This window comes from Phyllobates terribilis, unplaced genomic scaffold (genome assembly GCF_046119375.1).
Source record: "Phyllobates terribilis strain yellow unplaced genomic scaffold, ASM4611937v1 Scaffold_3__8_contigs__length_932513732, whole genome shotgun sequence".
Lineage (NCBI taxonomy): Eukaryota > Metazoa > Chordata > Amphibia > Anura > Dendrobatidae > Phyllobates > Phyllobates terribilis.
In genome coordinates this window covers 613,854,877-613,867,421 of record NW_027362763.1, presented here as the reverse complement: position 1 = coordinate 613,867,421, position 12,545 = coordinate 613,854,877, and the positions used below count along the sequence as shown (strand labels likewise).

At 37.5% G+C, this 12,545-nt stretch overlaps 1 protein-coding gene across 6 annotated transcripts in view; it reads right to left on the bottom strand.

Moving 5' to 3' along the window:
- The window catches only part of PHF10 (PHD finger protein 10), a 363,357-nt gene that overhangs the window by 24,721 nt on the left and 326,091 nt on the right, over positions 1-12,545 (bottom strand). For 5 of the 6 annotated variants that reach the window (XM_073671486.1, XM_073671484.1, XM_073671487.1 and 2 more), the window contains one exon: positions 7,624-7,732. In XM_073671486.1, coding sequence (XP_073527587.1) covers positions 7,624-7,732 — 109 coding nt within the window. Of the gene's footprint in view, positions 1-7,623; positions 7,733-9,416; positions 9,522-12,545 lie in introns of those variants that run through there. The other variant, XM_073671489.1, reaches the window with a different exon arrangement.

Genomic DNA, 12,545 nt, shown 5'->3' with positions numbered 1-12,545 from the left:
ATTTCCTACCTATTGGGAAAAATTAGATCTAAGATGGTAGAGCCTCTTGTTCTCTCTTCTACCTTTTGAAAGATAAAGTTGCCAGTAAGAGAAGATAAGAATTTTCTGGACCCAATACTTTTGCCTGATATTCTCAACATATATTTGCATAGGTAAAATCTCCCATGATCACTGTGTCCTACTTTCTTGAAAACAGAGACATCTGATGCAGAGTTCATCCATATCTTCAGTCTGTCCAGGAGCACTATAGTAAACACCTACAATCGTGTCCTTTCTGTTCTTCTCTTCTTGCATTCTTACCAATAATCCCAATTTCACAAAATTTTATACCATTGAGCATTGAAGAAAAAAAAATTACATTTTTACCACTACAATGTTGCTTAGCCCCAGATTTTACATTTTCACAAAGGGAAATAGGTAAAAATGATCAAGTAATTTGTTACACAATTTCTCGTTAACGTGGCAATACCCCATATGTGCCTTTGCAGTTTGACCACACAGCGAGACTAGGGAGGCAAGGAGTGCTATTTGACTCTTGGAGAACAAGTTCTTAGAGAATAATTTGGGGACTCTATATACAGAGCCTCTAAGGACCAGAAGAGCAGAATCCCCCTCAACTGACCCAGTCTGGAAATTAGATTCCCTGGGAATTCATCTACAGGGGTAGATTTGGTTTTGCTAGCAATGAGTTGCTAGGTGAAAATGCAATTATGCCATTGTAGTGCCCAGTACATTGTACCCAGCTTGTGCTTCTGGAGACACGCACCTTGTAAATTAAGTGGGCTTTCCTCGTTACAGTAATGCCAAACATGTGGACGCTAACTGTGGTTTAGGCACACTGTGGGGCTCAGGAGGAGGCGGCGGCATTTGGATTTGGGAGTGCAGATTTTGACAGTCATGTGAGAACTTGCTTTTTAGCGGGATGAGTTGACATTTTTATTTGTACCATTTTTGGCACATAATTTTTGATCGCTGTCTATTGAGATTTTTTGGAGGCAGAATGTACAAAATAAAGCAATTAAGAATTTGTTTTTTATATGCCATTCACCATTTGGAAAAAGTGATAAGACCGCTTTATTCTTAGAGTCAGTAGAATTACAGCAATGGTAGATTTATTTAATTTTTTTATGTTTTGTTGCTTCTACACGAAAAAATTTATAGAAAAAATATTGGTTTTGCATCGCTATATTCTGAGAGCTATAACTTTTTCCACTGATGGAGCTGTATTGCAGCTTTTTTTTTTTTTTTTTTTTTTTTGCGGTACAAGATGACATTTTCAATGCATCAGTTTTATTCCACTTTTTTCCAGCGTTATGATGAAAAATCATAGTTTTTTTTGCCACGTAGTCTCTGGAAAGTACTGCAGGGGAGATATGTAGCTCTGAGATTGTTAGCTCCAGTAATAAAGCATAGGAACAAGGTTCCAACACACGAAGGAATGAGGGGTTAATCAGCCATTTTTAGTGCTAGGGTAATTTAAACATCTGTAGAGAGGGAGGAGGTCAGAGGCTAAATTCCCAACCTTTTAGAGCATTTGGTATGGGGTAGGCCTGGAGGCACAAGCTCTGGAGATGTATTGTTATGTGAAAACAAGCTAAGCATTGGGTTGTTTGTTCTTGAAGTGGGTGGTTACCCGTAGCAACAAGGACTCTGCCATTCGTTATGCTTTGTTTTTCCTGTTAGGCCGAGAGGGCCGTGTTTGTTTTGCTAGTGTTGCCGTGGCTTATGCAGTTCTCTTCATAAACCACAGAAGATTTAAAGAGACAGTGTTCCTGTGTCTACCTCTATATGCAGCAGCAAAATGTTTCTCCATTTCCCTTTAGGCCAGTTGATGTGTTCTTTGGCAAATTGTATCAGCTTCAGAACATGTGTTTTTTTTTTTAAAAACTTATTGCTAAGAGATTAGCTTCACACATGTGTCTGTCACAGTACTCAGGTCCTAGAGCTGATCATTGGCGGAACCTTTGCCATTCTGGCTATTCTTTGATCCATTTGAATAGTAGTTTTCAATTTTCTTCCACGTCTCTTTGGTTTTGGTTTCCATTTTAAAGCATTGGAAATCATTTTAGCTGAACAGCCTATCATTGTCTGCACTTCTTTGTAAGTTTTACCCTCTCCAATTAAATTTTACTTAAAGTACACTGTTCTCCTGAACAACGTCTCGAATGACCCATTTTTCTCAGGTTAAGGAGAAATGCATGTACAACATATGCTGGCTTCACCCTTAAATAAGGGCCATCTGATTCACACCTGTTTCTTCATAGAATGAACTCCACACTTCTATTATTTTGAACACACCCCTATATCAATTAATTATAAAAATACACAGACTCAAAAACATGCAGATCATGAATGCTGAGTCTGTTGGTCTTCTTAGAATTTACTGCACATGCCTACAATTGTAAACATTTGTTTTTCTTTTTATTGTGAAGCAAACAATAAATAGGACAGAATAATGGAAAACTTCAGTGTGCATAACTATTCAACCTCCTAAAGTCAGTACTTTTGTAGAGTCTCCTTTTGCTGCATTTACAGATGCAAGTGGCTTTGGATAAGTCTCTGAGCTTTCCATATCTTGCCACTGGGATTTTTGCCCATTTCTCAAGGCAAAACTGCTTCAGCTCATTCAACAGCAATCTTCAAGTCTGACCACAGATTCGCAATTGGATTAAGGTTTGGGCTTTGACTAGGCCACTGCAAAATATTTCCACATTTCCCCTTAAACCACTCAAGTGTTGCTTTAGCAGTGTGCTATGGGTCATTGCCAAAAAACATCCCCACAACATGATGCTACCACCACCAATGTTTCACTCTGGGATGGTGTTCTTGGGGTGATGAGCTATGTTGCTTTGGCGCCAGACATACTGTTTCCCTTGGTAACTAAAAAGTTCAATTTTGGTCTCATCTGACCACAGCACGTTCAGTCATACATTTTGGAAGTTTCCCACTTGTTTTTTGGCAAACTATTCATTTTTTGTGTGTAAGTAAAAGGCTTTTTTCTTCCCACTCTTCCATAAAGGCCATTTCTATGGAGTGCATGGCTAATTGTGGTCGTATGGACAGATAATCCAGTCTCTGCTGGGGAACTCTGCAGCTACTTCAGGGTTGCCTTTGGTTTCTGTGATGCCTCTCTGATTAATACTCTCCTTGCCCGGGCTGAGAGTTTTGGTGGACAGCCCTCTTGGCAGGTTTATATATATATATAATATGTGTGTGTGTGTGTGTGCGCGTGCGTGCGTGCGTGCGTGCGTGCGTGTGTGTGTGTGTGTATATTATATATATATATATATATATATATATATATATATATATATATATATATCTCTCTCTTTTTTATAACCCAATTCTGACGTGTACTACTAAACAATTTTGTTCCTGGCTTGTTTAGAGATCTCCTTGGTCTCCATTGTGTTTGGTTATGGTGATACTTGCTTAATGGTGTTGCAGCCTCTGTGGCCTTTCAGAAAAGGTGTGTATGTACGGAGACTTTGAATGTATCTCTTTTGGGGCCATTTCCTCAGATGATATACTTATCCATATATTTATGTGGATTTTTTATGGCTTTATATATTTTTTTATGGATGGGCTTTTCCTAAAATAAAATTGCATGTTTTACTTGAAGTGCTGGATCAACAGCCTTTGTTACATGGACTGTTTCCTTTGGAATTTGGATCCTTGCACTCCTGCACCTGTGGATAGGTGAACTGATCGTCTATATTTTCTTTCTCCGCCATTGTTATATGTTATACAGACCATGGGACACTTAGTGAAAGGAAGTCCACCTGTGTGCAATTTAAGTATGTGACTTATGAAGGTAATTGCTTGCACCAGAATGTTTTAGAGGATTCATCGCAAAAGGGGTGAATGCATATGCACATGCCAATTTTTAGTTACTTCGTTAAAATCAGGAGTGGAGCAATCAGAGGAAAAGTGTAAAAGAAACACATGCACCACTTCTGGATTTTTCACTCACTCATGGATTTTGCTTACAAATACTGTTGTAAAATACTGAACGTGTGAAAATGGCTTTACAATGTAAGTCTTTGAAGCCTCACTCTGACGATCCATTGAAACCTATGAAGATGGCAATCTAAGTATTTTATTACATCTACGATACACATTTAGCGTGCTTCTTTAATACTGTTGTAAATGGACATGTAATCTTACAGCAGCTTTTATATCATCTAGGTCAGGGGCTTAAATTACACTGCATACTTAACCGCTTTCCGACCGCCCACTGTAGATAAATGTCCGTGCTGCCTGGGCTCTGTGCAGCGCGGACGTTTAAAAACGGTGGGTGGTCCCACAGCACTCAGGACCCCCAGGGTCCTGCAAGCGCTGCAGGTGCGGTGCAGAGCGATAGCTCTGACAGGGAACATCATCGGGACCTGATTGGATCAGGTCCCAGTGATGTTAACCCTTTGCTGTCTTCTATATGCTGCGATCTATAGTGATCGTGGCATATAGAAGACAGCAGGAGGAGAGGGGGTCGTATACTTACCTCTCCGACGACCCCTGATAGCTTCCAGGACCTTCAGTTGTTATGGTAGCTGGATGTCACATGACCACCTCCAGATCTGCCATATATGGTGTCCTGCCTTGCTCAGCCTGCAGCTGAAGCCTGGCAGGAGACACTGACTGTGAAACAGTCAGCAAAGATCTCATGTAATGTAATACATGTCTATTACATTACATGAGATCAGTGATCAGAAAAATAAAAATTAATGTCCCATACAGGGACTAAGTAAAAATGTAAAAAAAAAGTAAAAAAAAATGTTTTGAAACTGTTAAAAAAAAAAAATCACAAAATAAATAAAATATTAAACCGATAAATCAGTATATTTATGCAAAAACAAAAAAAGTACACATATTTGGTATCGCCGCGTCCGAAACAACCCAAGCTATAAAACTGTCACACTAATAAACTCCTCCTGTGCACACCGTAATAAAAATAAATAAATGGAGCAAAAAAATATGCTTTTTCCTCATATCGCCAAACAAAAAGTGGAAAAAAATGTGATCAAAAAGCAAAACGGAAATAAAAATGGTACCGCTGAAAACGTCATCTTGTTCCGCAAAAAACAAGCCACCATACAGCTCCATCAGCCGAAAAATAAAAAAGTTATACCTCGCAGAATAAAGCAATGCAAAAAAAATATTTTTTCTATAAAATTGTTTTATTGTGTAAAAGCGCCAAAACATAAAAAAATATACAGTAAGTGTAGTATCGCTGTAAACGTACTGACCCGAAGAATAATGCTGCCTTATCACTTTTACCACACGCAGAACGGCAAAAAAAATACTCAAAAAACAATTCCTAAATTGTTTTTTGTTAATTTTACCTCCCAAAAAACGGAATAGAAAGCGATCAAAAAATGTCACGTACCCAAAAATGTTACGAATAAAAATGTCAACTCGTCCCGCAAAAACCAAGCCGTGACAAGACTCTGTCGGCCGAAGTATGGAAAAATTATAGCTCTCAAAATATGGCGATGCAAAAACTAGATTTTGCAAAAAAAAAAGCGTCTTTTAGTGTGTGACAGCTGTCGATCATACAAACCCGTTATGAATCTGGTATCACTGTAATCGCACCGACCCGAAGAATAAAGTAATCTCATCACTAATACCGCACGAGGAACGGCGTAAAAAATAAATAAAACCAGTTCTTCACCAGCTACTGATTTGTTTATTATGTCTCCCAATGTGCTCACCACACATCTAGATAAGTTCCCTAAGGGGTCTAGTTTACAAAATGGTGTCACTTGTGGGGGGTTTCCACTGTTTAGGCACATCAGGCACTCCCCAAACGCAACATGGCGTCTGCTAATTATTCAAGCAAATTTTACATTCAAAAAGTCAAATGGCGCTCCTTCCCTTCCGAGCCCAGCAGTGCGCCCAAACAGTGGTTTTCCCCCACATATGGGGTATCGGCATACTCAGGAGAAATTGCACAGCAAATTTAATGGTGCAATTTCTCCTGTTACCCTTATGATAATGCAAAATTAGGGAATGAAAAACATTTTTTGTGGTAAAAATGGGAAAATTTTATTATTACGGCTCAATATTATAAACTTCTGTGAAGCACCTGGGGGTGCAAGGTGCTCACCACACATCTAGATAAGTTCCCTAAGGGGTCTAGTTTCCAAAATGGTGTCACTTGTGGGGGATTTCCACTGTTTAGGCACATCAGGAGCTCTCCAAACGCAACATGGCGTCTGCTAATTATTCAAACTAATTTTACATTCAAAAAGTCTAATGGCGCTCCTTCCCTTCCGAACCCTGCAGTGCACCCACACAGTGGTCTTCCCTCACATATGGGGTATCAGCGCTCAAGAGAAATTGCACAAAAAAAATTGGGGTCCATTTTTTCCTGTTACACCTGCGAAAAATAAAAAAAATTGGGTCTAAAGTAACATTTTTGCGAAAAAAGTTAAATGTTCATTTTTTTCTTCCACATTCCAAAAATTCCTGTGAAGCACCTGAAGGGTTAATAAAGTTCTTAAAGGTGGTTTTGAGCACCTTGAGGGGTGCAGTTTTTAGAATGGTGTCACTTTTGGGTATTTTCTGTCATAAAGACCCCTCAAAGTGACTTCAAATATGATGTGGTCCCTAAAAAAATGTTTTTGTAAATTTTGTTGGAAAAATGAGAAATCGCTGGTCAACTTTTAACCCTTATAGCTCCCTAACAAAAAAAAATTTTGGTTCCAAAATTGTGCTGATGTAAAGTAGACATGTGGGAAATGTTATTTATTAACTATTTTGTGTGACATATTTCTCTGATTTAAGGGCTTAAAAATTCAAAGTTTGAAAATTGCAAAATTTTAAAAATTTTCGCAAAATTTCAGATTTTTTCACAAATAAACGCAAGTGATATCGAAGAAATTTTACCACTACCATGAAGTACAATATGTCACGAAAAAACAATCTCAGAATCAGTGGGATCAGTTGAAGCGTTCCAGGGTACTTACTTCATAAAGTGACAGTGGTCAGAATTTAAAAAATTGTCCCGGTCACGAAGGCAAAAACAGGCTCTGGTGCGAAGTGGTTAAAGCAAACCTAGCGCTTTGCAAGTATAACCAAGTTTAGAGAAACCAAATTTGATTACAGGGGAAAGATCCTGGTTTACTTGTTAAGCATTCCTATAAGGCTTCATTAACAGTGGTCATAGGATTGTCATTTTAGCTCCCATGTTGCTGGTATATATCTATGCAAGTAATTTTATATAACTTAATACAGTATAAAATATATATAGTTTAGTATTCCTTTCTTTACAATAGAATCCTATGGAGATGCCACTTTATGCATTAGAGGGTAGTAGCGTAATGGTAACAGAGACTTTTACTTCTAAAATAGCGGTATTATATGAAAACAACAGCGCCCACATTTTGACTTAAAGTGGTCAATAAAAAAGAATAAAATGAAAACTCAGCAACTGAAAGAAGCAAGGAGAGGACTTCTGCTGGAGCCCCTTTATTCTAAATATTGGTTATGGTCCTAACACTGAGCATCCTAATAATTGCAGCATATTTTAGTAGGAAAACCCCTTAAGGATAATATACAGTTAAATTATTATTTTTTTCCAAGATGACATCTACAAGAACTGATATATCATACAAGACTTACCACTATTATCACACTGGGAACAGTGTATCAGTCTTTCAGATTTTCCCTTCTTGGTAACGTCCTTACCCTTCAGACAAATGCCACAAATTGCATTTGGGATGGACTTAAGCTGTAACAGTAGAAAAGGGTAGTAATGTCACCTCATACAAACCCAGATGGGGCTCTTGATAATTCCAATATTCAGCATTAATAAAAAATAACCTTTACATGATATATGTTTAATGTAAAACAGACCTAAACTGTAAAAAAAAAAAAAAAAAAAAGAGTCAGATTTTGCAATGACAGGTAATGAGAATCTTTCAGTAGAATCAACCCTCCTAATTCATGTATATGGACATGCAAGTCCTAAAAAGTTGAATGAAAGTAAATGAGCTGTTAAGATTTATTTTAAATGAAAGGGGGAATTACTTATGGGAGAATAGATTAGAAGAGCAGACTGTCAGTCATTATATGCCTAAACTCTGAAGGCAGATTCTGTTGGAGATTTAGGTCCAGCCCATATATCTTACCAGTTCATTTACATATCAAGAAAAAAGTGTATTTCTCTTGAATGAGACATCAGATCGCAGATACCATGGTATCATTTTATAAACCTTTCTAAAATCTGCATGCCCATAAAAATGGCTTAAGAGGGACGTCCCAACTGTCAGATTCCCTTTAAAACTCCTTTTGCTAAAATGTAATAACTGTCTCCGCCACGTCACCATGGACTTAGCCCAGGACTTCGAACACCCTGACGGACTTCAAGATAAAGTCTGTGTTCGGTGTTCTGCCCTGGACAGTGGCTATCCGGTATGAACGCCGAACATTTCTGTCCAGATTCGCCCATTGCTACATCTTTCCTTTTAAAATGGGTCAAATTATTGAAATTTATTTTGTAATCACAATATTTATCTCCATGTTGCCCAACCCTAAACAACTGATATGAGGGCTCTGTTACAAGAGTGTTACATCATTTCTTTCTACTGGCAGACTGTAAAAGGATAACACTATCTAGGACTCGCTTAAAACATATTACATTAGATTATGACGGCAATACACTTTTTGAGACAACGATAATACAAAAATGAATGTTAGATACAAAATTGTACGCTAAGTTATCCAGAGTACTTTACACAAGCATGTACGGGATACAATGACAATGTAGCAAAACCTCAAAAGCTTTTTAGAGCCCAGAATTATTACCTCAATGCTAAATACATTTCACCAATACTAAGTCACATAAACAGTATGATACTAATAAGGCAAAGGCTAAGTCCCCTTACGTCATAAAATTGAACATCCCAGCAACTTAACCTACTAAGACTATAAGTGAAGCTAAAGGAAATTACGGTTTCTGCTCATTACATTCCTCTTAATATTGTATCAACTAATAGAAATTATACTAACTATACACTAAATGCATTTGGTGCTTAATCTAGAAGCTGGAGTAGAGTATTAAAGAACTTTTTAAAAGACACATTTCTTATCAGCTTTGAACTGTTTAAAGGAAAAACACATTTCAAGAATATTTTGCACCAAGTAGGATAAATTTAAGGTTTCCATGCACCATAACCAATCATACCTAAACTAACTAAATTTAAGTAGAAATACAGAAAATTTAATTAAGTGGGTCTCAAAACATGTATTCAGATTTGAAAATCTGATCTTTACCTAAAATTAGGTAAACACAAACTCAGACCAAACACATGGCAAATTACAGTGTCATTTATCAATAGGTATTCCAAAATGCAGAAGCAGTTTGTGAAAAAAATGAATAAGTACACAATATACTACATCCATAGAAATTAAGAGGCAGTTAGATGCTGCTAATCAAATGCCCTTGAATGACTGTTCATCAGCAGGCGTTCATAAAAGCAGAAGTGTTGGCAGCTTGCTAATCTGGAGCATACAGGCATCTGTAGACAATGCAAAAGAGTGAAAACATCAGCAATGATTTTGGAAAAGAAACTGTTTATGACAATCCACCTGAAAAGGTTATGAGGCTATTTCCAAACAATTTGGAGTCATTATTCTACAATGATAAAGATTAATCACAAATGGAAAACCTTAAATAGAGATGACAATCTTCCCAGGGTTACAACCCCTGGCAAAAATTATGGAATCGAAGGATGTTCATTCAGTTGTTTAATGTTTTTCAAAAAAAGCAGATCACAGACATGGCACAAAACTAAAGTCATTTCAAATGGCAACTTTATGGCTTTAAGAAACACTAAAAGAAATCAAGATTAAAAATGTGGTACTCAGTAAGGGTAATTTTTTTCAGACCAAACAGAGTGAAAGAATTATGGAATCACTCAATTCTGAGGAAAAAATTATGGAATCATGAAAAACACACAAAAGAACACTCCAATACATCACTGATATTTTGTTGCACCACCCCTGGGTTTAATAACAGCTTGCAGTCTCTGAGGCATGGACTTAATGAGTGACAAACAGTACTCTTCATCAATCGAGCTCCAACTTTCTGATTGCTGTTGCCAGATCAGCTTTGCAGGTTGGAGCCTTGTCATGGACCATTTTATTCAACTTCCAAAGATTTTCAATTGGATTGAGATCCAGACTATTTGCAGGCCATGACATTGACCTTATGTGTCTTCTTTCAAGGAATGTTTTCACAGTTTTTGCTCTATGGCAGGATGCATTATCATCTTGAAAAATGATGTCATCATCCACAAACATCCTTTCAATTGATGGGATAAGAAAACTGTCAAAAATATCAATGTAAACTTGGGCATTTATTGAAAATGTAATGACAGCCATCTCCCCAGTACCTTTACTGGACATGCTGCCCCATATCATCAATGACTGGAAATTTGCATGTTCTTCTTCATGCAGTCATCTTTATAAATCTCATTGGAATGGTACCAAACAAAAGTTCCAGCATCATCACCTTGCCCAATGCAGATTCGCGATTCATCACTGAATATGACTTTCATCCAGTCATCCACAGTCCACTATTGCTTTTCCTTAGCCCATTGTAACCTTGTTTTTTCTGTTTAGGTTTTAATGATGGCTTTTGTTTAGCTTTTCTGAATGTAAATCCCATTTGCTTTAGGCGGTTTCTTACAGTTTGGTCACAGACATTGACTCCAGTTTCATCCCATTCGTTCCTCATTTGTTTTGTTGTGCATTTCCTGTTTTGGAGACATACTGCTTTAAGTTTCCGGTCTTGATGCTTTGATGTCTTCCTTGGTCTACTAGTAGGTTTGCCTTAACAACCTTCCCATGTTTGTATTTGGTCCAGATTTTAGACACAGCTGACTGTGAACAACCAACATCTTTTGCAACATTGCGTGATGATTTACCTTCTTTTAAGAGTTTGATAATCCTCTCCTTTGTTTCAATTGACATCTCTCATGTTGGAGCCATGATTCATGTCAGTCCACTTGGTGTAACAGCTCTCCAAGGTGTGATCACTCCTTTTTAGATGCAGACTAACAAGCAGATCTAATTTGATGCAGGTGTTAGTTTTGGAAATGAAAATTTAACAGGGTGATTCCATATTTTTTCCCACAGAATTGAGTGATTCCGTAATTTTTCCCTCTGCTTGGTCTGAAAAAAATTACCCTTACCGAGTACCACATTTTTAATCTTGATTTATTTTAGTGTTTTTTAAAGCCCTAAAGTTGCCATTTGAAATGACTTTAGTTTTGTGCCATGTCTGTGATCTGCTTTTTTTCAACAACATTAAACAACTGAATGAACATCCTCCGAGCCCGGTGATTCCATAATTTTTGCCAGTGGTTGTAGATAGCAAAGTTAGCTAGTTACCAAAGGGAAGGGAGAAGACAAGAATGTGGAATAAAATATAATCTTTTTTGGCAAACCCCTTCCCAACATGCGCCGTATATATACTGCACTGCGGGAGCGGCGTTCCCGTAAACAGCAATATATATACGGCGGGATGAACGCGCGGGCTCACGCTGAGTGCCACCGCTATCGAGTGCGGGTGTCAGCACCGATCGCGGGCATTTAACCCCTGTGATGCCACTGTCAATGTCAGCAACATCGCGGTGCATCGCAGAGGTGTGATGCAAAGTGATGCGATCGCATCCAATATCACACTTCTTCCCTTCTGAGCTTTGCACTGTGCCTCAAAAGTAGTTTGTGATCACATATAGGGTATTTGCGTACTCAGGAGAAATTGCACAACAAATTTTGGGGTCCATTTTTTCCTGATAACCCTTGTGAAGGTAAAAAAATTGGGTTTAAAGGAAATTTTTTGTGAAAAAGTTCATTTTTTCTTTCCACATTCCATTAATTCCTGTGCAGCATCTGAAGGGTTAATAAACTTCTTGAATGTGGTTTTGAGCACCTTGAGGGGTGTAGTTTTTTTGAAGGGTATCACTTTAGGGTATCTTCTGTCATAAAGGCCCCTCAAAGTCATTTCAAATGAAATGTGGTCCCTAAAAAAATGGTTTTGTAAATTTTGTTGTAAAAAAGAGAAATTGATGGTTAATTTTTAACTCTTCGAACTTCTCAACAACAAAAATTGTTTCAAAAATTGTGCTGATGTAAAGTAGACGTGTCAAAAATGTTATGTATTAACTTTTGTGTGACATAACGGATTTAAGGGCATAAAAATTAAAAGTTTGAAAATTGCTACATTTTTGCCAAATTTCCAATTTTTTCACAAATAAACGATAAGTCATATCAAAGAAATTTTACCATTATCATGAAGTACAATATGTCACTAAAACACAATCTCAGAATCATTGGAATCCGTTGAAGCGTTCCAGAGTAATTACCTCATAAGGGGACACTGGTCAGAATTTAAAAAAAATGGCCTGGTCAGGAAGGTGAAAACAGGGTTTGGGTTGAAAGGGTTAAAAAGTGAACATATATATTGAACCACTAAGAGAAGTATCCCACAAGAGTGGTCCAAATTAGGTCCCAATGTGTAGTGACAGAAGATTATA